Source organism: Plasmodium malariae, assembly GCF_900090045.1.
Source record: "Plasmodium malariae genome assembly, chromosome: 4".
In the NCBI taxonomy this organism is placed as follows: Eukaryota; Apicomplexa; class Aconoidasida; order Haemosporida; family Plasmodiidae; genus Plasmodium; species Plasmodium malariae.
Genome location: NC_041778.1, coordinates 622,473 through 649,570, shown reverse-complemented (window position 1 = coordinate 649,570; position 27,098 = coordinate 622,473). Strand labels below are relative to the sequence as shown.

Genomic DNA, 27,098 nt, shown 5'->3' with positions numbered 1-27,098 from the left:
AAAAAAAAAAAAAAAAGAAAAATTTCAAGGGAAATCAAATGGAGTCCTAACAAATGAAGTCAAGTGCAACTGCATCAATCAACTCAGTTTGTAAGAATATATAATATATGTATGAATATACATGTGGGTATATGTATGTATACACTTAAGTGTTCGACATACACTGAAACTTTACTTTTAAAAACAAATTAGTAATTCATACAATTTATTACACAGAATAAGCAAGCATTCAATAATATACTAGAACTAAGAAAAATTAATTTCTTAATTTCTCTTTTTTTTTGTAAAATAATCTTATAAACACGCATGGCTATATTAAGCAGTACCATGTTAACCTTTTTTTTTTTTTCTTTTTTCTTTTTTCTTTTTTTTTTTTTTTTTTTTTTTACTAATACATACACATAACATATATATGTATATACAATTTATGCAGCATGTATTATATATTGCATATACAGTATTTCTGTACTCTTAATGTTTATATGTGAGGTGTTGAATGTATATATGTATATATATATGTATATATGTATATATATGTATGTATATATGTTGTATATATGTATATATGTATATATGTATATATATGTATGTATATATGTTGTATATATGTATATATGTATATATGTATATATGTATATATGTATATATATATGTATATATTAATATATATATGTATATATATAGTATTTTTTTTTTTTTTTTAATTTTTTTCCTTTTCTCCCTTTTTATCTTTTTCGATTAATTTTCCGTTTATAAGAAAAATTATTTGCAGTAAAAGAGAAGGTAAAAAATAGTCAATTGTAAGTTCCGTGAAAGTAAAAAATATTAAAGTAAAAATAATAGCTGGTATATATATATACATATATATATATATATGTATATATTTTTTTTTTATGAATTTTTTTTTTTTCCGCCTTTTATAATACCTTTTTACAGATTTTATTTATGCATAATATATATATATATATAAATATATATATAAATATATATATATATAAATATATATGTATATATAATATATATATGCGTGTTTCGTTTAAATTAAAAAAAAAAAAAAAAAAAAAAAAGCACTAACAGTTAAACGCAGCAGTAGTGTTATATATGAATATATTTATATATATATTGTATTATATACTATATATTTGCCATATGCTTATAAGCGCATAGAACTAATGTTTGCCTTTTTTCCCACTCATAATATACAACACATGTTTTTAAACAAATATATGTCTGATGCATAAAATACACTATATGTATTTCGTATATTTGTAATTATATTGTACAGTAGGTACGTAATTAAATACGAACGTTCTAAACATATATATGTACATGTGTATAGTATACGTGCATGTGTATAGTATACGTACATGTGTATAGTATACGTACATGTGTATAGTATACGTACATGTGTATAGTATACGTACATGTGTATAGTATACGTACATGTGTATAGGAACATGCGCGCACGAGGCGAACGCTGTTGCACGATTTACGTATAAATTCAAACAGTGCACTTTTTTTCTTTTTTCTTTTTTCTTTTTTTTGCAGAGAGTAAAAGTAAATAAAAACGTAGACCTTTTTTTTTTTTTTTTTTTTTTGTAATATTGTTATCACATTTGATTTAGTAATTGAATTTATTGTAGTTATTGCAGTTATTGCAGTTATTGTAGTTACTGTGCTTCGTTATAATTTTATTTTCCCACTTGCCACACACACATCCCAAATTTGTTTAAACATTATTTACACACAAGATGATGGACCTTAAAATACCCGAGTTCTTAACCGATGAAAACCACCCCATTGGGTACTGTATAAGTGGTATTCAAACTTTTGTAAGTGATAGTGTAAGGTTGATAAGAAAATGTACAAAACCTAATAAGAAAGAATACACAAATATAGTATATGCTTGTTCATTTGGATTTCTAATTATGGGATTTATCGGATATATTATAAAACTTGTCTTCATACCTATCAATAATATTTTTGTTGGCGCCTATTAAAAAAGAGAGTTGAAGTGGTTGGCTACATGGATAGGCTTTCATGTAGGTGCATATGGTGAAGTTACACGTGGATATGATATGTGGATGTGAAATATGCAAATGGAATGTCGAAGTGAAAAATGCAAATCATAAATTTTATGTTTTTACTTGAACGTTTAAAAGTTATCTGATCTGATCTGTGTGTATCTTTTTTTTTTTCTTTTTTTTTTTTTTTTTTTTTGTTGCAAAAATTTATTTAACTTTTAACTCGAAGTAATTGGGTATTGTTATTGCTCATGTTACAACACATTTTGAGCAAAGTGCGACATGTATGCGTATGAATATATATGTATGTGTATATTTATATGTATATATGTATAAGCGTACTTATGCGCAGATATACTTATAATACGAGGATAACAAAGAACAGCAAATAAGATTTTATTTATTTAACTTATAAAAGATATATTGTTTTATTTTATTTTTTTTATGTACCCTTTTTTAAAAAATTTTATATCGTAGAATAATACATGTTTTTATTATGTCAGATATGTTACACATGTGCGTGTGTGTCTGTAGGTATATGTATATGTATATATAAATATATATATATATATATATATATATATATATATATATATATGTACGCATAGAAACACGAATGTATGTACATATATCGTGTATGTACCTTTTTATAACAGAAAAAGCAATGTTCTATCATAATATAGCCTTACTGCAAAGAAGTCGGCATTATGATTAAAACAATTATTGCACCTACTATTGCAATTACGCTTAACATTACAATACTGCTACTATTATTACTACAGCCACTAAAAATATTATAATTATTTTTTTTTTTTTTAATTATTAAGTTCTTCGAACAAGCGTTCATTTAAACTTGTAAAGGCATTTCCTAAATTTTATCCATTTTTTTAATATGCAATCAAATAAAAATAAACTACCAGCAGTATGTATGATGTGTGGGAAAAAATATACGTTTTTATGCAATTTTATTTTATACCACTGGAATTAACCGTTTCTTGCTTTTTTTAATTTTATTTTATTTTTTGGCTCACTGTAGCATTTTGTAAACCTCCAAAATTTGGCATGAGCATATAACGGGGAAGTACAAAATGGATGGGGAAAACAATAAAGCAAAATAAAGCAAAATAAAGTTTTGAATAACCATACTACACAACACAGTAAGGGCGCATTTAAGCAATAGTGCCATGAGTGGAAATACATATATGTATATGAGAAATTTTTCAAAGCAGAAGCACTGCAATAAAATATATTGCATTCTTTTTTGATGAATTACCAATTCGCTGTTGCTTTATTGTACATAAAAAATTGGTTTAACAAAATAAGGCACTAAAAGGAAGCAATAAAAATGTATGGTACATATATAACGCGCTTTTTTGTAATTATTTCGTGTACATAAAACATATTTATATATATATATATATACATACGTATTATATATTATATGTTACTATGTATGCACCTACGTACGTACGTACAAGTACATAGGTGTGTTTATATGTAATAACGTATTAATTTTTAAAAATTTTCATTTTTGAAGCGGCCGTTTTGTAAAGGGCCTGAGAAGGGGTATAAAGTGGTTTCTTATTCTGTCGGCTTTTAACATATTTTGCTTTTTACTTTTTTTTACCTTTTACTTTGTATTTATTTTTACCTTTTTTACTTTTCTTAATATTCTCAATTTTATCAACTTTGTTAACTTAACAATTTTTTCAACTTCAATTTTCTTAATTTTTTTTTTTTTAAGTAGTTAGAGGAAACAAAGGCACATAACTCAAAAGGGAAGATACTAATGCAAAACCCGACAAACATGTCATTTAAGTTTTTTCCTTTTCTCTTTTTTGAAATATTTTCATATTTTTTTTTGAAATTAATTTAAAATAGGCAAAAAAGGAGATTTTTTTTTTTTTTTTTTTTTTTTTTTTTTTTAATGAATATAGTGTAACTGAACTGACTGTTTTTCATTTTTCAATTGACAAAAAAAATAAAAAATAAAAAATAAAAATTAAAAAAGGTACAAATTATAAAATATTAAAATAAAAAAAAGTACGCAAACAATAATAAAATATTAGCAAAATAAAATTTTAAAAATAGAGAAATAATACTGTGAGAGAAACCACGTCTCATATACTCGTACGCCAAAATGTCAAGAAGAACTAAAAAGGTAAGAAAAGTAGAAAAACAGGAAAACTAAAAACAAAGCGATAACTGAGCGATAACTGAATGAAAACTTAGTCAAAATATAGTAGTAACGCACGAGGGAACAAAATTAATATGCAACAAATATATAAAATATATATTTAACAACAAAGCCTTTTGCATTTTTTGTACATAAAATCATTTTCCATCGTAACAAGTTTGCATAAAATTTAAATATATTAAAGGAGTGATACATTTTGTGTATGCAGAAGTAAAAGAAAAAAAAAAAAAAAATCGAACATATGTGTGTGTATGTATATATGTTTCACATGTACTCGTATACGTAGACTTCTTTGTACACGTCCACAATTTTGTGCACGTCATATCCCCCATTTTTTAGGTCGGATTAACGGGAAAATACGGGACAAGGTACGGGTCCTCCCTCCGTAAGCAAATGAAAAAAATAGAACTAATGCAGCATGCGAAATATTTATGCTCCTTCTGCGGAAAGGTGAGGAAATTCATTTGGACAAAATTATGAACATGTTCATGCGAAACGTCCTTGCAAAAATGCCATTTAACTAAACGCGTATTTACACAACCGTCTAATTTGTTAATAAGCTAATTTGTTAATAAGCTAATTTGTTAATGTGCTAATTTGTTATTGTGCTAATTTGTTAATGTGCTAATTTGTTAATGTGCTAATTTGTTAATGTGCTAATTTGTTAATGTGCTAATTTGTTAATGTGCTAATTTGTTAATGTGCTAATTTGTTAATGTGCTAATTTGTTAATGTGCTAATTTGTTAATGTGCTAATTTGTTAATGTGCTAATTTGTTAATGTGCTAATTTGTTAATGTGCTAATTTGTTAATGTGCTAATTTGCCATTTGGCTAATTCGTTTTCATGCTCCCCCCACTTTTTTTTTTTTTTTTTTTTTTTTTTTTTTTTCAAGACTGCTACTAAAAGGACGTGCGTTGGTATATGGCAGTGTAAGAAATGCAAAAGAAAAGTATGTGGAGGCGCGTGGAGTTTGACGACCCCAGCAGCACTTGCAGCAAAGTCGACAATTATCAGACTGAGAAAACAGAAAGAAGAGGCACAGAAATCTTGAAGTGATCAAGTGGACGTGTGTGTGTACCCTACTCATTTATTTGTTCACATACCTCCCGTTCCTATGCTTTATTTACTGACGATTTTGCTATACAACACTTCTTTTTTTTTTTTTTTATATTTATATATTTTTTATTTTTTATTTTCGTTGATATTCACCCCGTGTAGATAAATTTATGCGAGTGAAAAAACAAAAAAAAAAAAAAAAAAAAAAAAAAAAAGACTTTTAAAAACTAATTTTTCAGTGTATTACGTCAGAATGACACAAACATGCTCAAAGGAAAGGAATATTTGTGTGTAGACAGAATATTAAAAAAATGGAATAAAAATATGCTAAAATGATAGCGAAATTTTGCACCTCGCGTTCCTTTCTGTGTTCACAACAAAAGTATTTTCCGTACGTCGTCTCGGGATTTCCATCGAGTCCTTAAGTCCTGCAGAGAGAGAAAAAATATTAGAAAATGGGTACATATATATATATGTATATATGTATTTATGTATGAATGTGTATATATGTACATGCACACGCGCCGACGTGCGCTTTTGTGTACCCCGTTGGACGCCATCTGCCTGGCCTTAACAACGACCTGCTTGACCCTGTTGATGATATCACTCTCCTTATACTGATAAATATTTTTATTTCGAATTAAAGATTCAATAATATCTTTTCTATTCTTCTTATATGTATTAATATAAACATTTTCTAGTTTCCTTTTTTTAAAAAAGTGTGCAAAGTGTGAAAAATCTACTTGTGTCATATGGTCTATTTTTCTTTTTTGTTTGAACTCAAAATGGTTAATTTCATTACTTAACTCATTTACTGAATCATTTTTCATATCACTGTTCCTTGATAAGCTATGCATATAGTTTAATTTTATTTTTTCATCCGATTCCTCTGCGATAATGTGCATTTCGCTCAATCCAGCTTTTGCATCAAGACTTTTTAACTGGTCGATTTTCCCGTCATCAGCTCTTTTGATTTGTCCACCTTCTCCTCCATCTACCGCTGCTCCTTCTGCCCCTACCTGTAGATCAACTTGTTCCTCGAGATGCTCCACCCTCCTGTTCTTCTTCATCTTTCTGTCATTCCTGTGGGCGTCCAGAAAATCGGGCGAGTGGTCGTTCAAAATCTCTTTTATATTTTTGTATTCACTAAAGAGCTTGCCCACAGTATTGTATGCAGAATCGAAGAGAATATTATAAAAAAGTTTTAACATGACTCGTAGCCATCTTTTGTGTATGCCATCACAAACCCATTTAACGAGTTGATTATTATCTCCTGCTAACTTTCCCTTTAACGACAGACAAATGTTTATAAAAAAGGGAAACATAACTGTCATATAGTTGTTATTAGAAGCAATATTATTATCTTGTGTATCATCATTAGCATGATCATTCAGTTCGATGGAAGTACAAATAAGTATATCCTTTATGTCGAGCAAAAAGTTTTGATCTTCATCAATTTTCTTTTTATTCCTTTTATTATTCCATGAATTTAATTTTTCGTAAAGCGCATTCAACATATTATCATCTCCAAAATATACTTCATTCATGCGTGCTTGCATGTATTTTTCTTGCTCTTCCTGTGTTTCCATCTTTTGCTGCTCCCATTCCTTCTTTCCATTATGTGCACCCTTTGTAGTTACATGTCTATAGTTTAAGTATTCACATACAGCTTTTATGAACCCAAATTTTTGGTGTGCAGTTGGATTTTTTTCCTTCCCCTCTCGCTCTATCATTCCGTCTTTTTCTCCCTTATCTTCCCTTCCTTTTCCATTCTGCTTCTCCTCCCCATTCTCACTCTTCCTTTTTTTTTTTTCCCTTATTTCCTCCTCCTTCTTGCTTATCAAATTTTGTATATCCTGTACTCCCAATGTTTTGTAATCATTGATAACTTTAATCCGTTCAAAAAATTTCTTTTCATTTATGTGTTTCGATAAAATTAGCCTTTCCGATTTATATACATAAATGCCTAGATACTCGAGTATTCTTTCAAATACATCTCTCTTATGGCACTTGTTCATAAGATCCTTCTCCTCCTTATTCAAATACAGTCTATACATTTCTACGTCATCAAATAGATGTACCACTTTATTCGTATCGTTTTCACCTTCTTTTGTGTTATCTCCATCAGTTGATATCCTATCTTTTTCTCCTTCCTTCTTTGTTTTCATATCCAAAATGTTGGTATACTTATCACCAATTGTGTTCGTTAAGTTGATGAAAAACATCCTACAGTAATCATCATTAGCAATGAAAAACTCATACATACATTTCAACAAATTAAACATCCCCTTTACCTTTGCTGGATGTAACATGACTAATTCATGCTCTTCCATAAAAGCATGTTTATCACTCCATCTCGTTTCTTCTTCATCCGGTTCGCCTTTCATTTTGGGATCATGCATATGATCTTCCCGCTGTTCATCTGAGGGTTCATTCAGTTGTTCATCCTGATACTCGTCCCACTGCTCATTCCCTTCGCCCGATTCCCCCTTCTTGACACCGCTTAGTCGCTCCCTCAATTGCTCAATCGGTAGTTCGTGCAATTCTTCGAACTTATCTATCATTTTTCGAAATACGTCTACGTCTACATTTTCATTGAGCACCCATTCGTTGCTGTGTTTATTGTAAATAAAACCCAGCAGTTTAAGAAGTTTCTTAAAATATGGATGTTCTAACAAATCCCTCGACATACTTAGAGGAATGTCAAAAGCTAAAGCTCTATTAGAAAAATATTTATTTTTAGATAGCTTTTTCAATTCGTATAAAGATTTTAGGCTTATGTTTATTTCTCCCAAAACGGTGCAAATATCGCAATTTATTTCGTTTGACGTTAATGGTGAATCATCTTTCTCATTTGGTTCATTTAATTTTTTTAGTCTATAAATGGTGTAAAGTAGCGGTAGTTTATTTTTTCTTTTCAAATAATCCTTTGTCAATTTTGACTTTGATGATTCAACATTTCTGCTTCTCCTCTTTGAAGGATCATACGACAATTTAGAAACGGAAGCGGTAGATGATGCACTTCTTGAAGACCAACTTCTCGACGACCCACTTCTCGACGACCCACTTCTTGACGACCCACTTCTCGACGACGATGCCATATAATCATGCTGGTCGATCACATTGCCCCTTTTATCAATATAATTCAAATAAATAAGTTGGTTCTTGACAGTATTGGATGACTTGTTGAGCATTTCACTTATGAAGGGTATAAAATTGTGCATGTGTTTGAACTGTTTAAAGTAAAGCTTCAAATTTTGAACATCTTCTTTTGACCACTCGAGTGCTTCTAATCTCTTTCTATTATTTAACTCAACAAATATATCATTGATATTAGTCCCTTTAGTTAATTCATCATAGATATAAACATCATTCCCTTCATTATAATTACTAAAAATAGAAAACATGTATTTCTCACTTAGTAGACTAGATAAATTCTTATTCACGTCCTTACTAAAAAAAAGCTCGGTAGGTAAGAAATAATTATTATTCCATAATTTAAAAAAACAGCCAATAATATTTTCAAAGAAATTCATTATCCAATAGTATTGAGGACATGAATAACATTGTTCATCATTCATTATATTTCCAAAGATAAGGAAATACTTAACGTCTAGAAATAAAAGAAAATTATATTCATTATTTTTATGCTTTATTAAATGCTCAAAGTACGTTATAATTAAATCGTTAATATGTATACTGTTTCTTTTGAAATTTTCTAATATTTGCATACAGATGTTTACAATTTTCCCACTGTAAATTTCATCCACTAGGTCACACACGTTTATTCGCTCCATCGAGTCGTTGTAGTGGTACTGATCCTTATTATCACTATTCTGGCCATGCCTGCTGCCATACCTATTTCCATACGCTCTGCTTCTGTTAGGATGATTCATCAACCCTTTTTCCCTGTCATATGCGTATTCCTCCTCCTCGTCCTCGTCTTCCTCCTCATCATATATCCGTTTACTCTCCTTAACAATGTAAGTAGTACCTCCTAGCTTTTCCAAAAGCTGAATAATTAACAAACTACATTTTAACGAATAAATGAATATATTTTTTTCATGACTCATAACTTTAAAATTTTTGAGTACCCAACTTAGAGTATTCAAAATATTTCTTTTTAACAAATAATCTAAAGACGATTTACAAATAGTCTTTACATTATCATCAGTAGATAAGGCATGCAAATTTATTAAATTCAAATCTGCATATAAACATCTTAAACAACACAGTATAACTTTACTACTATTTTTACTCATCTTTTCTTCTTTTATTATACGATGAAACGTATCACATAGAAATTCGGAATGTAAACTATTCTCACCAATATACATTTGCATTCCTAAGACCATTTGTATACGAGATATGAACACAGTACTTCTATATATACTATTGCAATTTTTATCCTCATCTATGTTTGACTCTACTCTTTTACTGTTAGGAGTGTTTTCCTCATTTCCTTTTCTTCTTTGTGTTTCTCCTTCCTTAGAACTTCTTATTCTTATCCTAGCATTGTTCAATCTCTTCCTATTTTCATAAACATAAAAGTTCGTGTAATATGTAACTATCCATGCGTGTATATTCAAAATGATTTTAACATCCCACTGGTAATTGTAGTACTCCATAATACACCTCCTCAAATCTTTTATGCATATGTTTAGAAAAACTTTCAGACAGTAATTAAACCCATCGTAGTTCCGGTTATCAGTCTTACTAAAAGCAGCATGATGATAGTTAGCATTGTCATCTATATCACCATTACTGCTATCATAACTTCTTCTCTTGTCCTTTTTACTTCCCTTCCTATCATAGGTATCTCTACACTTGACACCACTAGAACAACCACCATCATCATACACACCTTCGAATTCTTCATTTATTCCTACAATCGTATTAATGAAATCTTGCACTTTGTACAAATTTTTGTGATCAAATATGTTAAGTATATCATATTTTTTAAAAGAATCCTCTTCTTCAAATATATTAAAAGACAAATCATCAAAAGAGAAATTTTCATAATGATCTATTAAACTTTTTCTTTCGATAAATTTTTTTTTTTTTTTTTTCATATGCTTATCTTCATTAGGTTTTCTAACTTTGGTCTTAGCTAATAATGGATTGATTCTAGATAAGTGCATAATCATTAGATTGTTTTTTCTAGAATTCAAAAAGCTACCCCGTTTGTAGTTTCTTGTAGGTGCGCTCCCCCGGGCGTTGGCCCTTTTTCCGTCTGTTCCTCTTCCCCCTAGGCTTGTCTTTGCGTTTGTGCATCGATCACTTGCTCCTACACCGCTAGTACTTGCTCCTACACCGCTAGTACTTGCCGCGGAACCGCCCTTGGTCGCCATAATTTTCCCCTTCTGATACGTGAGGGACTTGACCAAATCGATCGGATCGATGTAGCAAATGACGTTATAAAAGAGTCTAACATATTCCCATATCTCTTTCATAGTATTTTGTTTCAAATATGGGATATGTATATTTTTTTCATTTTCATATTTCTTTATCTCTTTATCAAATAGATGTTTCATTTCACCAATAATTAAGTGAAGAGAACTATGTTTATCTAAAATACTCTGTAATATAGCATAATGTACATTGTTCAAGTTTATATCTTTACTTCCTCCTTTAGGATTTCGTATACCCAACACCTGTGTTAATATATTTCGAACCAGAGTTATATTTCCCCTGTACTCATGTATCAATTGTTCTCTCTTCTTTTTGTCCTCCAAGAAAAAATTTGAAATTTCCAGCAACTCCTCGTTTATTTCGTGTATCTTCTTCTTAATGTTTACTATTTTGTTTCGAACGATGCTCTTCTTTTTTGGCAGGTTACCAGCGTTAGAGTCATTCACTCCGTTCCCATCACTTGCGTTAGTTTCGTCGTCTTCTTGTCCGTATTGTTGTTCATACTCTGTTGCATCCTCCTGTCCATCCGCTTGTCCATCCGCTTGTCCATCCTCCTGACCGTCCACTTCCCCTTCCATGGACTGCTCCCTACATGCTTGAAGCTCCTCCTTTAGTTTCCTCTTCTGCTCAACTAATTCGCAATCCCTCCTTTGCATTTCTATAACTTTCTCATTTTCCTCAATGCCCCTATAATCCGCATCAATGAACAGCTGGCAGTTGTACCTGAACTCGTTAAGCATGGTCAGGAAGTTTTTGCTAGCTAACAAACACTTTAAACTTTGTAATCCATTTTGGTACTGTTCTATAATATTTGATCTTTTCTGTAATTCTTTTATATATATATCATTCTTTAATGCATTTGAGAATATCTTTCTGTCTTTCTTTTCTATCTGTAAATAATTATAAACATTGTAATTACTTTTTTTATTATTAAAAGAAGGCATGTGTCTATGCCAATAGTCAAACCATTCTTTACTTGGTCTTGATGTCAAATAGTATATTAAGATAAACATATTTTTTATTAGCATATTTTCATCAATATCTTTATATATAGAATTGTCGAAATCATTTTTAATAATATTTATAACTTGGATGATAATATCCTTTAGTATTTGATTATTATATATATATAATGTTACATACATAGGATTTTTAAAGGTAGAATCTATATGCGTACCAATTTTTCTATTCAAATATTCTCTTTCTCTCTTCAAATAAGTATTTATATCATTTATTATTTGTACTATATTTGTGTCTAGTATATAATGTTCTTTGTCTATTTGTTGAATTCTTTTGCTATTTACTACTACCACCATGTTCTGTTGCCCTTCTTTAAAATTAATTTCCTTATTCATTTGCTTATTCTTTTCTATTATTTCATTATCTTCCTTTTTGTTTTGTTTTTTTTTATCGCTCTCTTTTGCACTTTCATACATTTTGCTGTATATGAAGTTGTACACACTCTGATTTTTAATTTTTAGGTTTCCCCTTTCGGGCTCCTTTCCCCAGCTGTTTCCCACTCTATGACTGCCTCCATGGCCGTTGCAACGGCCACTATCATGATCATCTTCACAATCATCATCAATGTTATTCTTGTCTTCCGTGTTATTACCCCTACCACGGCTACTCATATTACTATTGTTGTTCTCAGAACCTATGTTATTCTTTATATCTTTATTTAACACTGTTTCCTTTTTTAGCATATTACTAAAAAGAACAAGAATATCCTGCTCAAGTATTTCCCTTGTTTTTATAGCATGTAATAAATTGTTTTCATTAAATATATCATCCTCTATATTTTCATTCGGTATCGTGTAAGTATTTAATTCATCATCCTCCTCAGCTTCTTCATCCTCTTCTTCAAGTTCATCACCCTCTCCCTCTTCATCCGACAATTCGTCTGCCTCCTCCTCCTCGTACTCTTCACTCCCCTCTTTCTCATCATCAGAGTGACCTATTTTATTTTTTATTTCAAAATGTTCATCATCGCTCTCTTCATCATACTCATCAAATCTTTCGCTTATGCTTGACATATCAAGTGAAATAATAATTTATAAGTGGCCAAGAATATGCGCAGTGATTCGAGCACAGATTATGGATAACAAAGCGTGAATAAGATTTTCCTTGTTTTTTGTTTTGTTCCGCTTAGTTTCGCTCTATTTCACTGTTTCGCTATGTATCGCTATGTATCGCTGTATCGCTATGTATCGCTATGTATCGCTATGTATCACTATGTATCACTATGTATCACTATGTATCACTATGTATCACTATGTATCGCTATGTATCACTATGTTTCTCTATGCTTCTCTATGCTTAGCTTTGTTTTATTTCGTATTATTCCTCTTTATTCCGCTTTATTCCGCTTTATTTCGCTTTGTTCCGTTTTACTTTTTTTTTTTTTTTTTTTTTTTTTTCTTCTTTTTTAGCTGAACTGTTCAGGAATAATTTTCTTGCATTTGCTCATATTTTTTGTACGCAAAGCTGAAAGGAAAAAAAAAAAAAAACTCAAAGAAGGGGCTAACGTTAATATCATATATGAAATGATGTGCCCTTGTGCACATGTGCAGGAATGTACCCAAGTATATATACAAGGACGTATGCGTGCATATATGCATGCGCACGTACGTATTATGCATTTATGTAGTAATACATTCGCTGTTACTTTCCTAAACAGCGTAAGAGTAACTGACTCTTCAAAAGCACAGTTCCCTGTGAAGGTACATATTAACACGTTTTTCTCGGGCGTATATGTGGAGACTGACGTGTGTAGTACTTAAAGTCTATAATGATATGAATGCACGAATGTGTGTATATGTTATGCACACCTATTTTTGCGTATACGCATAGATGATTAAAAAGAAGCAAAAAAAGAGAAAAAAAAGGAGGGAAAAAAGGAGGTCATGGCAAGGAAAAGCAAGTAACTTGACATGAAGTAAGCGTGTGTTCATATATATTCATATGTAACTCTATTTACACATATTTATATATATTTACATATATTTATATATATTTACATATATTTATATATATTTACATATATTTATATATATTTACGCATATTTATATATATTTACATATATTTATATATATTTACATATATTTATATATTTACGCATATTTATATATATTTACACATATTATATATATTTACATATATTTATATATATTTACACATATTTATATATATTTACATATATTTATATATATTTACATATATTTATATGTATATTTACGTGTGTATATTTTCGCGTGGCGGGAATTACGATTGACAGTTGAGCAGGGTGTTTATTACCAAAAAAAAAAGAGAAAAAAAAAAAAAAATTTATATTATTTTATATTTCAGTACCCATTTAACGCGTCCTTCCATAGTGCTAATTTAAACCGAGTTCTGGGAGTACTTGTAGCGTTTAAAAAGGGTTAAATGTAGTAAAATTTTGTAAAATGTAATAATATCGAATAAGATGAAGTCAAATTGATAAGACGAAGTCAAATTGATAAGATGAAGTCCAATCGAATAAGATAAAGTCAAATCGAACAAGATGAAGTCAAATTGATAAGATGAAGTCCAATCGAATAAGATAAAGTCAAATCCAATAAGATGAAGTCCAATCCAATAAGATAAAGTCCAATCCAATAAGATAAAGTCCAATCCAATAAGATAAAGTCCAATCGAATAAGATAAAGTCCAATCGAATAAGATAAAGTCAAATAGAATAAGATGAAGTCAAATCGAATTAGGGAAAAATGCGTAATTCTCACATTTCTTTCCCCATATTTTAAGTAGAGCTTAACAAACTTTAACAAAAGCGCTATATTACTGCAAATTGTAATTTTCCCTTTTCCGTATTTCACTTTAATTTCCATAATAGAACATGATAAAAAAATGCAAAATTGGAGGTTCCAGCTTTTGCTTTTATTTAGACTTATATGGACTTCATTTTATCGTCATATTGACTTTACCTTTATATGGCTTTCGTTTTATCCTCATACTGCCTTCATTTTGACGTAGTCCTGATATCCACCTTGCTTGTCTTTTTGTGTCCAATTTTTTTTTTTTTTTTTTTTAAGAAATCTTTAATAAACATTGAAATAACATTTATTATTACGAGTACAAAAATGAAAAAGAAAAATTCAAGTCCATTACAAAAGGATACATACATATGACATTAACTGTTCCTTGAATGGAATTGAAAAAAACTATTTACTCCATATATCCTATCAGAAAAGGGGTATTAACTGCATATTTCATAGTGTGTGCCTTTCAAACATTCATACATACTGAAAAAAAAAAAAAAAAATGTAATAACCTAATAACCTAATAGCCTAATAACCTAATAACCTAATAGCCTAATAACCTAATAACCTAATAGCCTAATAACCTAATAGCCTAATAACCTAATAGCCTAATAACCTAATAGCCTAATAACCTAATAGCCTAATAACCTAATAGCCTAATAACCTAATAACCTAATAACCTAATAACCTAATAGCCTAATAGCCTAATAGCCTAATAGCCTAATAACCTAATAGCCTAATAACCTAATAGCCTAATAACCTAATAGCCTAATAACCTAATAGCCTAATAACGCAATAACATAATGCGTGAACACCTTGTAGAGATAAATGATAAAAACAAAAGATAGTAAATCATATACTGTTTGCCAAAATATAAAATGGTTAGTTTTACTTTTTCGTCCATTAATTTTAATACATGAATAAATTTAAAGTTTACCAAGGTGAATATATGTTTCATTATGTCGCATACTAATTTCAACTGGTGTTCAATTCGAAGAAGTGTAATTTAACAGTTCATCATACAATTGCTTTTTAATTAATATTTTAAAATTATTTAATAAATATTTTATTTCATATTGTGGAAAGTTACATATAGGGATTCCCCCTTAATACTGTTGCATAGAGAGATCGGATGAAAAGGATAAAAGACAAAATAGCTAGCTAATCCATCAATTCGTAAAAATGTGTTACACTCACATTTGCAGCTCACACAAAATAGACTTTTATTTATATAAATGAAATTCATGTGTACCTAAATGCAGTCTTAACTTTTTATACATTTACCAAGTGAACGTTAGTACACAAACTGTGGAAAGATAACCTAAGTGGATGCTGTAAAGGAATGCCTCTACTACTACTACCATAATTACTATCACTATTACTACCACCACATACTACCGCTTAACAAAATAGCCTACAATTTTTTTTTTTTTTTTTTTAATTTTTCCTTACGTATAATTTTTTTTTTTTTTTTTTTCCCATCATTTAATTATATATTAACCAGTTTTAATTTTAACAAAAGAAAAACAAAATCGTTTGAAGACCGTCTAAAACATAAGAACAAAATTTGAAAAGAAAAAAAAAAATAAAATTACATTTATGAATTGTTGTTTTACTTCTTGACATATGAGGTTAAAATGAATTGAAAACTATAAAAAAAATAATATATATTTATGCCATTTGTGTGAGTAATTTGAACATGCACATAGCGTTATGTAACTTCTTTTTCTTTTTCGACATAATGGTGGAAATAAAACATAAAACAAAATTGAAATGGAAAAAGGAGCATGGTACATAAAGACAAAAAAATTAATAAAAAAAAAAAAAAAAAAAAGACACAAGGTTAACAATATATTATATGTATATGTATGTGGGCGCGTGGAACATCATCCGAAAACTACTTTTACTACTTTGTGAACCATATATATATATACATATGCACAAGAAAAAAAACAAAATAATTATGGGCATTAGACATATAAAATAATGTTTAAATAAATAAAAATAGTAATATTAATTAAAGCCAATCCTCCATAAGAATTACAGAAGGTACAATATGAACCATTCATAAATATATATATAAATATATATGTATATATAAATCTTTTTTTTTTTTTTTTATTTGGTACCTACAGAAATGGAAAGGAATGTAAAAATCACCTATACACACAGGTGATTATTTTAGTATTTTATTTTTTCTAATTATTATGCAACGTATAAAAAATGAAAACGGATACGTATCACCCACACGGCCGCTTAAGGTACAGACATCGCCTCCATCGTACATGCGTATACACAGGTGTGCAAACATATGCAAGTATGCAAGTATTCAAGCATGGATGTATATATATATATATATATATATTTATTTATTTATTTATTTATTTATAAATGCACATACGAAAAATGTTATACTTGAAAACGCTAAAGGAAAAACCGTTCACAGTAGTAGAATTTCACAAATTTACATAAAAGGTGAAAAGACAAGGAGTACATGCAATGTATGTCTACAAATAAAATCTTAACCATATTTATGCTCTAATGGAAAAACTGAAATGCGCCCTCTGCTATATTTTTTTTCACTCCGTTAATTTTGTTCATGTTTTTATTCATTTCGTTCATGCTTTTTTTCATTTCGTTCATGTTTTTATTCATTTCGTTCATGTTTTTATTCATTTCGTTCATGTTTTTATTCATTTCGTTCATGTTTTTTTTCACTATGTTCATAATTTTTATTACTGGATTAATTTTTCTCACGTTGTTCATGTTTTTTTTCACTATGTTCATAATATTTATAACTCGGTTAATTTTTCTCACGTTGTTCATGTTTTTTTCACTATGTTAATAATATTTATAACTCGGTTAATTTTTCTCACTTTGTTCATGTTTTTTTTCACTATGTTCATAATATTTATAACTCGGTTAATTTTTCTCACTTTGTTCATGTTTTTTTTCACTTAATAATTTGTTCACTCGCTTCATTTTTTTAATTTTTTTTTTTCTTAGAAGGCCAGCGCGAGCATAATGCTGACAAAGGAGGAAAGGGAAACAATTGCACACATGGCAATATTTCCGACGCTGTTTAGAATGACTGCGGAAATCATTGCGTTAATGATACTCGAGAAAGCCCTAGCTGTAAAAAGTAGACCAAATATGGGGCCAAAATTTTTCGTTCCAAATGTGTGTGCAGTTATAGATGGAAAAATGGAAAATGTTCCTGCATGACAAAAAAAAATAAGGCAAACCCAAACTGAGTAAGTAATTCTTCCATAAATACCTGACAATGTTAAGGTAACTGTTAAGAAACTCATTAACATACTCATTAATATTAATGCAGTTTTAAAACTTGTTAAATCACTTATAAACCCCCAAAAAAGTCTTCCAAAGATGTTAAAAAGAGATGAAACAGCACCCATTAGAGATAAAGATCTATCATCTATATATAAATAATTTAAACCAAATATTTTCCAAAATATTTGAGTATAAGAAATAGCTTGCCAATTAAAAAAAACCATTAACCATATTAAAATAAAATCACGATTAATAAATGTACTATTCGATTCTCGAAATGAAAAATTCGATGTATTTGATAATGTCCTAAATGAATTAGTTATCCCATTATTTTTATAAGTAAAACTTTTATTTTCACAATATAATAATTTACTACTTTTATCATTATATGCCATAAATTCTTTTGAAGAATCATTTGTATCTGAAATTAAACATGCACCAATGAATTGAATTATGGCAAAAAATATACCCTCATATATAAATAAATATGGTACTTTATTTAAAATGTCCAGATTACTAAAATATTTCTCCTCTGTACTCTCGAATTCTGGGCTATAATCAGGCATATAATTATATTTATTTATAAAATAGTTTTGCATGGGGCATATTATAAAAACCGCCAATCCTCGTCCCAGGAAAATTATCCCGCTTATCTAAAAAATATGTCAGTTAAAATATTTGGCAATGGGGATTAAGGGGAAAAAAAAAAAAAAAAAAAAGAAAAAAAAAAGAGAGAAGAGGGAAGAAAAAAAAAAAATTCGCAAACGAAACTCAATTTGTTGTAACAGAAACATGTAACTTGCAGAGTATCTATGTGTATGCATCATCCCGTTGAGGATTATGCACACGTGAATAAACATGAGCATATGGATGTGTTGGTAGGTATATATGTATGTAAGAATAATTATATGTGTGTTGGTGTGTAAATATGTACATAAACACACACGAATGGACGCACACCACTTGCAAAGAGTAATTCCTCACCACTCCCTTGTGGTCGTAGTGCTTCTTAACAGCCACAGAAAGGGGGATAGGGTATGCTATCCCGCAGCCTATCCCGCACAATATTCCATAAGTCATTAAAAATAGATAGAAATTGAATACAGTAAAATAGGATAGTAAAATTCCTAGGCACATCAACCATCCTCCTAATAAGACACTTATTTGAGGACCCAAATTTTGATTTAAAATTCCCCCAAAAAAACCAAAGAAGCACTGAAATATTAGTGTTAATACATATATCCAACTACTATCTTTATACGTAACATTAGAACATCCTATTATCTTCATATATGATATAACATACACACTTATGTTTGAGAAGCAGTAAATACTACCTAATGTGCAATGTATTAAAAAACCTCCTAAAATTATTTTATATTTTGACCAGGCTTCCGAATTTTCTTCTTGTTTCATCTCTAAATATGCTGTTTCGATTTCGGTAAAATGAAAAGGGGAAAAGGAAAGCGGAAAAGAAAAAAAATAGAACAGAAAGATGCTACTCCTTTAACCTGGCGCATATATTTATTTTTATATACTCACTTATTTTTTTTATTTACTTATTTATTTATTTATTTACTTAATTTTTTTTTTTTTTTTTTTTTTTTTTATTATTATTTTTATTATTATTTTTATTTTTTTGCTATATATATTTCCTTCTTTTTTTTTTTTTTTATGAACAAATATGTACAATTCAATGTGCAAATATTCTATTCAAACGCAGAGAAATAGTGATATAAACCTCAAATGAATGGTTTATTGAATGTCCACTCATTCGTTTGATAGTATTCCCACTCGTTTGTTTGCTAGTATTCCCATTCGTTCGTTTGCTAGTTTGCCCATTCGTTCGTTTTCTAGTTTGCCAGTTTTCCAGCTTCTTCGCTTCTTTTTTTTTTCAGTTTGTACACTAATATCATTATGTCTTTGCCTACCAGCAGCAGTTAATCATTTCCTTTATTATATTGTTATAGGAAAATTTTTTTTTTTTTTTTTCTATTTCATCTTCTGTTTCTTTGGCATGAATGGCTTCTTTTTTTTCTTTTTTCTTTTCTTTTTTCTCTTTTTTTTTTTTTTTTTTACATTATTATATGAGAATAAGTATTCCTCTACAAAAGAACATAAAGTTTAGCTCTCCAACGCACACTAAAAAAAAAAAAATAATAAATACACATAAATGTTTGTATGTATAAATATATATATATATATATGTATATATATATTCGTAATATGCCTATTTTTATATGTACGTATATTTAATGCAATTTTTATTTTCCTTGCCCTAATGAAGCAAAAAAAAAATCTCTACACAGTATGGGGGAAAAAATTGGGTACAGTAGAAGGCGCTTTTTTTTTTTTTTTTTTTTTTCTTTTTTGGGCTTAAAAATATTATTTAAGAAGGTTAGCATTGTGACTTGAAGGAACACAATTTTTAACTATTCATTTTAAGGTAATTTTGTTTCAGTGTTTTATTTTCTTTCTTTTTTTTTTTTGTGCCTTTTTCTTATTTCTTTCTACATAAAAGGTACCCCAAAAAAAAAAAAAAAAAAAAAAAGAGAGAAAAAGAAAAAGAAAGAGCGCGAGTAAGAGTAATAGTAAGATTAAGTGTAAAAGAAACATAATATACTGTGAGAGCATGTGAACAAAACACTGCTATGCGTGCACATTTAAAACAGGTTCATCTAATAACTCTTTGAAAACATTTCAATAACTCCTCCCAGTTTAAGGCTCCAAATGTGCACATCCTTACCTGTGTATGATTAAGAAGTTTACTTACATATTGCATTATTACATATGTGTGTACATTATTTATAGCCGATCCATGAAAAATGCTTTTTTTAAGCAATGTGTTCTTTCGGTCAAGAAGCAAAAGAGTTCATGTGAGCTTAGTATCCTCCTGTGCAAGTAACTATATTTATTCTACTTATATTTCTCCTAATAAATCCAAGTTTAGATTGGCATTAAGGAAACATGACCCAGTTATTAACCGACACGTGTTCGTAAAATTTTGTGAAAAATCAAAAACAAAAATCAAAAATGTGTTTTATTCTATCGCTACACCCCCTAACAACTGTTCATCGTACACGCACGCACACATTTGTACATGTGTATATATAGTATATGAATTTACGTAAACGCGCACATTTGTATGTCTATGTTTTTATATATATGTGTTCATATAGATATACTTATACGTACACATATACGTATATATACCTAGTTAAACACGAATTGAGCGTTTAATCTTTTTAGAAATATTATTTTTTTTTTTTTTTTTTTCTCCTCCATTGCAGGATGTTTTACCAGAAGCACATAAAATCAAAAACAAAAAAAAAATTAACGTTGCACGGAATTAACTACGCGCGTTTCACAGGTATCTGCTGCTTGATGCTCTTTGAAAGCACGTCCTTCCGATGAACAGAAAATTATGTATATACTTGTACTGGGATGTATGCATATATTTTTTTTTTTTTTTTTTCTTCTTAGGGAAGAACAAGAACTTAAGGCCCCTTTTAAAAAGAGTAGAGAAGTCATATCTATATGGAAAATTCAACAAACTAGTAGACAACACTTACAGGTAAATTTAAAGAGCAAATAAGTTGTACAAGCGTTGTATAAGCATCAAATGTGCGTGTAAAATGGTGTGACAAAGAAAAAAAAGAATGTACTTCACACAAATATGCGTAACGTTTATTATATAATTATAGCATATATATAAATCATACTTTATGTATTTTTTATTTTTATTTTTATTTATTTATTTTTTTTTTTTTTTATCCAAAATTTAAAATTTACAGGAGTCTTCCAAGAATGAGCTGATCTTTTTTTTTTTTTTTTTTTTTTTTTTAAACCACTACTCTAACTAATGCTGTTATTACTCCTATGATAATTATATATGGATGCATTTATTTTTTCTCAATCTGTGCTCATCCCTATGACAAAATAAAAATTTTTGAAAATTTTTAATATATATTATTTTAAAAAGATGGAAAAAAGGGAGCTACATATTATTTTGTAATTTCGAATTGTGTGTACTGTACCCTTTTCGTAAAATTATAAAAAATTTGCTTAGCTGTCAATCTGCATAAATAAAAATGGAAAAACGTAAGACCTACATTGCCCTTTTAACTCATACGTTGATATTTCATTTTTCTTCATACACTGTACCCGGGTGATATTTCACTATATCGCACTAAACCATATTGTATTTTATTAAATTATATCATGCTGTAGCGTATTGTATTTTATTAAATTATATCATGCTGTAGCGTATTGTATTTTATTAAATTAAATCATGTTGTAGCGTATTGTATTTTATTAAATTAAATCATGTTGTAGCGTATTTTGTTTTATTAAATTAAATCATGTTGTAGCGTATTTTGTTTTATTAAATTAAATCATGTTGTAGCGAATTTTGTTTTATTACATTTTATCTTATTTTTCGTTTTGTAATTTTATTTATTTTTTTTAATTGTAAATTGTAAAAAGTATTTCGTACAAATGTAAACATATATGCTTCCTTTTGTCCATCCTTCATTTATTCCTTCCTTCCTTCCTTCCTTTTTTTTTTTTTTTTTTTTTTTTTTTTTTTTGAACGATTCTAAGAATATAACAAGTTTAGGTAAAAAAAAAATATACATGAAGTAACAATAAAAGGTGTGGGATGTGAACATATATATGCGTATGTATATATGTGTATGTATATATGCGTATGTATATATGTGTATGTATATATGCGTATGTATATATGTGTATGTATATATGCGTATGTATATATGCGTATGTTTCTATATGTATGTATACGCAATAACAGCGATAATGATGTGCAAAGAAGGGAAGGCCTTTCCCCGCTTAAGGATAATGTAAACATAAGAGAATGACGCATACATGTAGTTCTCTTCTGTAGTTATAATTACAAAATAACATAAACTTGATATGAGGAAAAGAACATTATCCATCATAAGAGAAGCTGTTTCGTTAAAATATTTTTCTTTCACTAATAAAATAAATAACAGCTTCTTCGTTTCATTTGTTGATAAATATAAACAAAATTTTATAATAAATACAAATTTACACACATATTTATCAACATATAGTCATAACAACTCAAAGGATTGCATTACCATCAATGTAAAGTCTATATTATGTAAACATAATGTACTACACAATCAAAGAGTTAGCATATTGTTCCCTATAAAATGGGGTTCTCTTCTTCCTATTTGTAATAAGCACATGTTGGGGTTTCCTATAAAACAAAAGCAAAAATATAGTTCCCTTATTAGTAAGTATCTTACCTGGAAGTTGATAACGGAAAAATATAACTCCACTTCTACAGTAGTAGCTACCACCCTTATTGGTACTAACTCTAATTTACATAACAGTTATAGTACCAGTAATGATGGAAAGAACAATAACATTGATGGACGACCCCCCCTGCAGAGCAGTAGTGTAAAAGATGATACAAACTATGGAGGGGATAAAACCCAAATGGCAGTTCTTAACACTGTGTGCAGAAAAATATATTATTTAGGTATAAACAGAATAAAGAATGAAAAGGAGTGGGAAAAATATATAATAGATTTTTGTAAAGAAATAAAATATTATGAATTTATAAATTTAAAAAGTATCTTTATGCTTTTACTAGGCATAACAAAAAGCAAGGAACATGTAAAAAATATATCATCATTTACTATTATTAAGAATGATATAACTCATCAACATTATAAAAAAAAAATACATATTTATGATATCGTCTATATATATATAGACATTTTAGCAAAAAAAATTAAAAGCATGACTAAAAATCAATTGAGCATATTTTTGTATTTACTGCAAAAATGGAATAAAACCCAAAAGTATGAAGATATTATTTACACCATTATATGTGAACAGATTTCAGCTAATACCAAGATGAGGAACTTCAACGTTCGAAGTTTCTGTAGCATATTGCACCTTTATGCAAAGAACTATCAAATTTATGCAAATTTTGATAATAGCCAAAACAATCGAAATTACCAAAATACTGAAAAGCGCTTCTGCATAGGTACAAGCAGAGAGGATACTGCCAACAAACTCAGTAGCAGCATGAAGAATTGCATAGTGACAGATGAACATATAAAAAAAATTGTGAGTAAATTTTTAAGGACCAAATTTCGTCTTGAGGATGTATTATACTTTCTTTCCTCAATGTATAAATTGAAAATAAATAAAAATAGTATATTTGAAAGTTCATTAGTACAGATGTTGAATGAAAATTTAATAAATGCAAATTACTTCTTAACACCATCGTTAGTCCTACAGTTGGCTAACTTAAATATCTACAATGAAGAGTTATATAAGAAATTAAAATGTATTATAATGCAGAATTATTATTTTTATAACTCAGTCCATATAACAAATATATTTTATGCCTTTTCCAAATTTAATGCAGATAGTGCAGTATATGACCTTTTTGAAAAACTGTCTACCCATATTATGTACAATTTTCCTCAAAAGGAAAAACCAAGTAGCAGTATGAAGGAAGAACAAAACTTATGCAGTCCAACCAATGAAAATACACAGAATAGATGCATGAATAACATCTTTAGCACATTTAACATTTTTCAAGTAACAACCATTATAAACAGCTGCTTGAAGTGCAATTACATGAAGTACGACTTTTTCCATGCCCTCCTTTTAAAGGTATTCACTCCAACGGAAGCCGTAACTGCAGTGGAAGGAGTAACAAGCGAAACAGAACAGATCCAGGGGCAGCATACCCTAGACAACTTAGTGAACCATTTGGATGTGATATCAAAAATTTTAAAGTCCTTCAAAATTTTCGTTTATAAGCATATAACATGTTTTCATCACTACGACAAGGGGAACGAAGATAAGAATCCACAAGTTGGGCAGTGTACCCGTCCAAACAATTGCCCACTTGAAGATGTCTACTTCGATGAAGGATACCCCGTTTGCTTATTAAACAAAGAGTGGGTTCACAAAAAGGTGTATAGGTACGCTTCAAATTATTGCTTAAAAGGTAATGATGATAATGATCGTCATTACGATTGTTTTTTTCTTCCCTATGTAGATCAGAACGAGGTTAGCAGTAAAAAGATAAGGGAGCAAAATAAATTTGAATTATTTTGGGACAATGTAAGTGAAAAAATAAGAATTATAATTGAGAACAATTTATATGATGAGAAGTTAAAATACATTTTGCACAATTTAATGCTTTGCCTCTCCTTCAGCGAAGTAAGATTTACAAATTTACATGCATATTGTCAGGTTATTGTTAAAGAGAATTTTCACTTCTTTACACTGAACAGTTTATATATGTACATAAAGATATGGTATAAATTTAAAATTTTCAATTATGAAATTTTGGAAATCCTACTTGAACAAATATATAAAAATTTTCATTTACTCCAAGATAAGAAGAAAATAAAAATAAATTTATTGTCATATATTATTTTTAAAAAAATAAATACCCAAAAAGGAAATCAACTTATTCATTTATTTTTATATGAAGGGGAGAATAACAAACTAAAATTTGAAAAGGAAAATTTGAAAGAAAAAAAAAATTTTAATCCGACAAGTACATGGGATCTCCCAACAGAAACTCAATTAAAACAAAATTTTAAAAATGTAGAGATATGTTCAAACTTTCCCATAATAAACTATGATGAAGTGGATAATAGAAGTTATAATGGTGCAACAAGGGATGATAACAGTTTGAGTGAGGAAAAAAGAATTAGTGAGTGTGCTACCATTGTTCAGGGAAAAAAGGAAAAGGCATCTTCCTCAACAAGAATCAACGAATCAGTTTGTAAACAAGTAGAAAGAACAGAATCTACTCCTTGTAGTTTGCATTTTTTTGACTACCTAAACTTTTCGCTGTTCTTAATTCTCACCCAGAAGAGTAATGCTGATGGGTGTTTTGAACTGAGCGCGCTTTTTTCCAAAGGGGGGAGTAGCAGTAGTAGTAGCAGTAACAGCAGCAGTAACAGCAGCATTGTGCTAATGCATTTCTCTGAAGGGGGGAAAGAAGAAGTATTAGAAAAATACTCAAAAAGGGTTGAAAAAAATATACTCAATAGAAAAGAGTCTATTGTTCGTTTTTTCCTAATTTTTGCGGACTACCTAGGAAATGAAAAAAGTAGTCTACATATTTTTCAGATGCTATACATTTTGCATTTCATAAAAATTATAAACGAAGATATTTATTCAGATATAATGAAATTAGAAAAAATGAAAAATTTTAGTTCCCCTAGTGCAGCAAACAAAAGTGAAGCGTATCACAACAAGAAGATTTTTCGTTTACGAAAAGAAGATTTGCAATTTATAAACTTAGCAGGAGGGGGTAATACCACTGAGCGCGATGAAGTAGCAGGAGATGAATTCCAATGTGAGCACACACCCTGCTATAGTTTCTCCTTGCATGAAAATAACACACACTATGCACATTATGCATATTATCGGTATCAGTATGAAAGCGTGAAGGAATCCATTAGGTCCTTATCAAAAGTGTTCAAAACGTTTAAATATAACCAGGCGATATGTGCGAGTCGCGAGAGTAAGTATTCCCTAAAAAGAATTGAAGTGTTTTATAAATTAAGTACCTTTTTAACGGTAGACATGATGTTTGAGTTAGAAAAAGAAAACCAAGAATTTTATCATTTTCTTTTATTTTATCCTCAAGAATTAAAAAGAACAATCGTAAGTGTGCGAGAAGATGGTACTTCCTTTTTTAAGTATGAATATGACGATTCTCCTTTGATACATACCGAAATTTTATTTATTTATAATTTTTTAAAAAAAATATTTCCAAAAAATATTCGTTTCAGTATTGTAGACACAACTCAGTTTATTACACTCTCAACGTATGAAAATGAAAAAGTGAAAACTGAAAGAGTGTGTGAACATGTTTTTAATAATGATATTAAGTCAAACGCAATAGAGTTTATTTTAGAGCACATCATGGGGATGTAATGAAGTGGCGGTTGGAAGTGCCTTGTGAGCATACATATATGTACGTATGTACATACCTACGGGACTATATATATGCGAGTATATATGTGTGCATATTTGTGCCGCACATTTTGAGAATATCTCCCTTTTAGAAGAAAACATCTCATAAGTTTTCATTCCCATGTGCAAATGTGCGCGTGTAGCAAATGAACTACCATATTGCAAATACAATAAGTTTTTTCTTTTTTTAAAAAAAAATATAAGGATGATTCAACAAATTTATGCATAATAAAAAGAGTTAACATGTGCGTATATAAATGAAAATAAAAAGGAAACATGAAATTTAAGTTACATGCAAATTTTGTAATC

The 27,098-nt window shown here is 29.2% G+C and overlaps 6 protein-coding genes across 6 annotated transcripts; 4 read left to right on the top strand and 2 right to left on the bottom strand.

The window, feature by feature from the left end:
• Positions 1 to 1,751: 1,751 nt before the first annotated feature.
• Positions 1,752 to 2,000, top strand: Sec61-gamma (secretory complex protein 61 gamma subunit, putative; the record flags this gene model as incomplete). Its single annotated transcript, XM_029003221.1, has 1 exon — positions 1,752 to 2,000. One exon carries the CDS (start codon positions 1,752 to 1,754, stop codon positions 1,998 to 2,000), a length of 249 nt encoding a protein of 82 aa, XP_028859677.1.
• Positions 2,001 to 4,164: 2,164 nt separating this feature from the next.
• Positions 4,165 to 5,274, top strand: PmUG01_04022200 (60S ribosomal protein L37ae, putative; the record flags this gene model as incomplete). The annotated part of the gene is made up of 3 exons (XM_029003220.1): positions 4,165 to 4,185; positions 4,561 to 4,671; positions 5,116 to 5,274. 3 exons carry the CDS (start codon positions 4,165 to 4,167, stop codon positions 5,272 to 5,274), a joined length of 291 nt encoding a protein of 96 aa, XP_028859676.1.
• Positions 5,275 to 5,650: 376 nt separating this feature from the next.
• On the bottom strand, positions 5,651 to 12,724 carry PmUG01_04022100 (conserved Plasmodium protein, unknown function; the record flags this gene model as incomplete). Its single annotated transcript, XM_029003219.1, has 2 exons — positions 5,651 to 5,707; positions 5,825 to 12,724. 2 exons carry the CDS (start codon positions 12,722 to 12,724, stop codon positions 5,651 to 5,653), a joined length of 6,957 nt encoding a protein of 2,318 aa, XP_028859675.1.
• A 4,767-nt stretch (positions 12,725 to 17,491) lies between these two features.
• On the bottom strand, positions 17,492 to 19,196 carry PmUG01_04022000 (monocarboxylate transporter, putative; the record flags this gene model as incomplete). Its single annotated transcript, XM_029003218.1, has 2 exons — positions 17,492 to 18,433; positions 18,765 to 19,196. The coding sequence occupies 2 exons, from the start codon at positions 19,194 to 19,196 to the stop codon at positions 17,492 to 17,494; spliced, it is 1,374 nt and encodes a 457-aa protein (XP_028859674.1).
• Positions 19,197 to 20,605: 1,409 nt separating this feature from the next.
• On the top strand, positions 20,606 to 21,596 carry PmUG01_04021900 (50S ribosomal protein L33, putative; the record flags this gene model as incomplete). The annotated part of the gene is made up of 4 exons (XM_029003217.1): positions 20,606 to 20,772; positions 21,071 to 21,150; positions 21,264 to 21,354; positions 21,575 to 21,596. The coding sequence occupies 4 exons, from the start codon at positions 20,606 to 20,608 to the stop codon at positions 21,594 to 21,596; spliced, it is 360 nt and encodes a 119-aa protein (XP_028859673.1).
• A 1,116-nt stretch (positions 21,597 to 22,712) lies between these two features.
• PmUG01_04021800 (conserved Plasmodium protein, unknown function) lies at positions 22,713 to 26,750 on the top strand (the record flags this gene model as incomplete). The annotated part of the gene is made up of 1 exon (XM_029003216.1): positions 22,713 to 26,750. One exon carries the CDS (start codon positions 22,713 to 22,715, stop codon positions 26,748 to 26,750), a length of 4,038 nt encoding a protein of 1,345 aa, XP_028859672.1.
• Between the last annotated feature and the right edge of the window lie 348 nt (positions 26,751 to 27,098).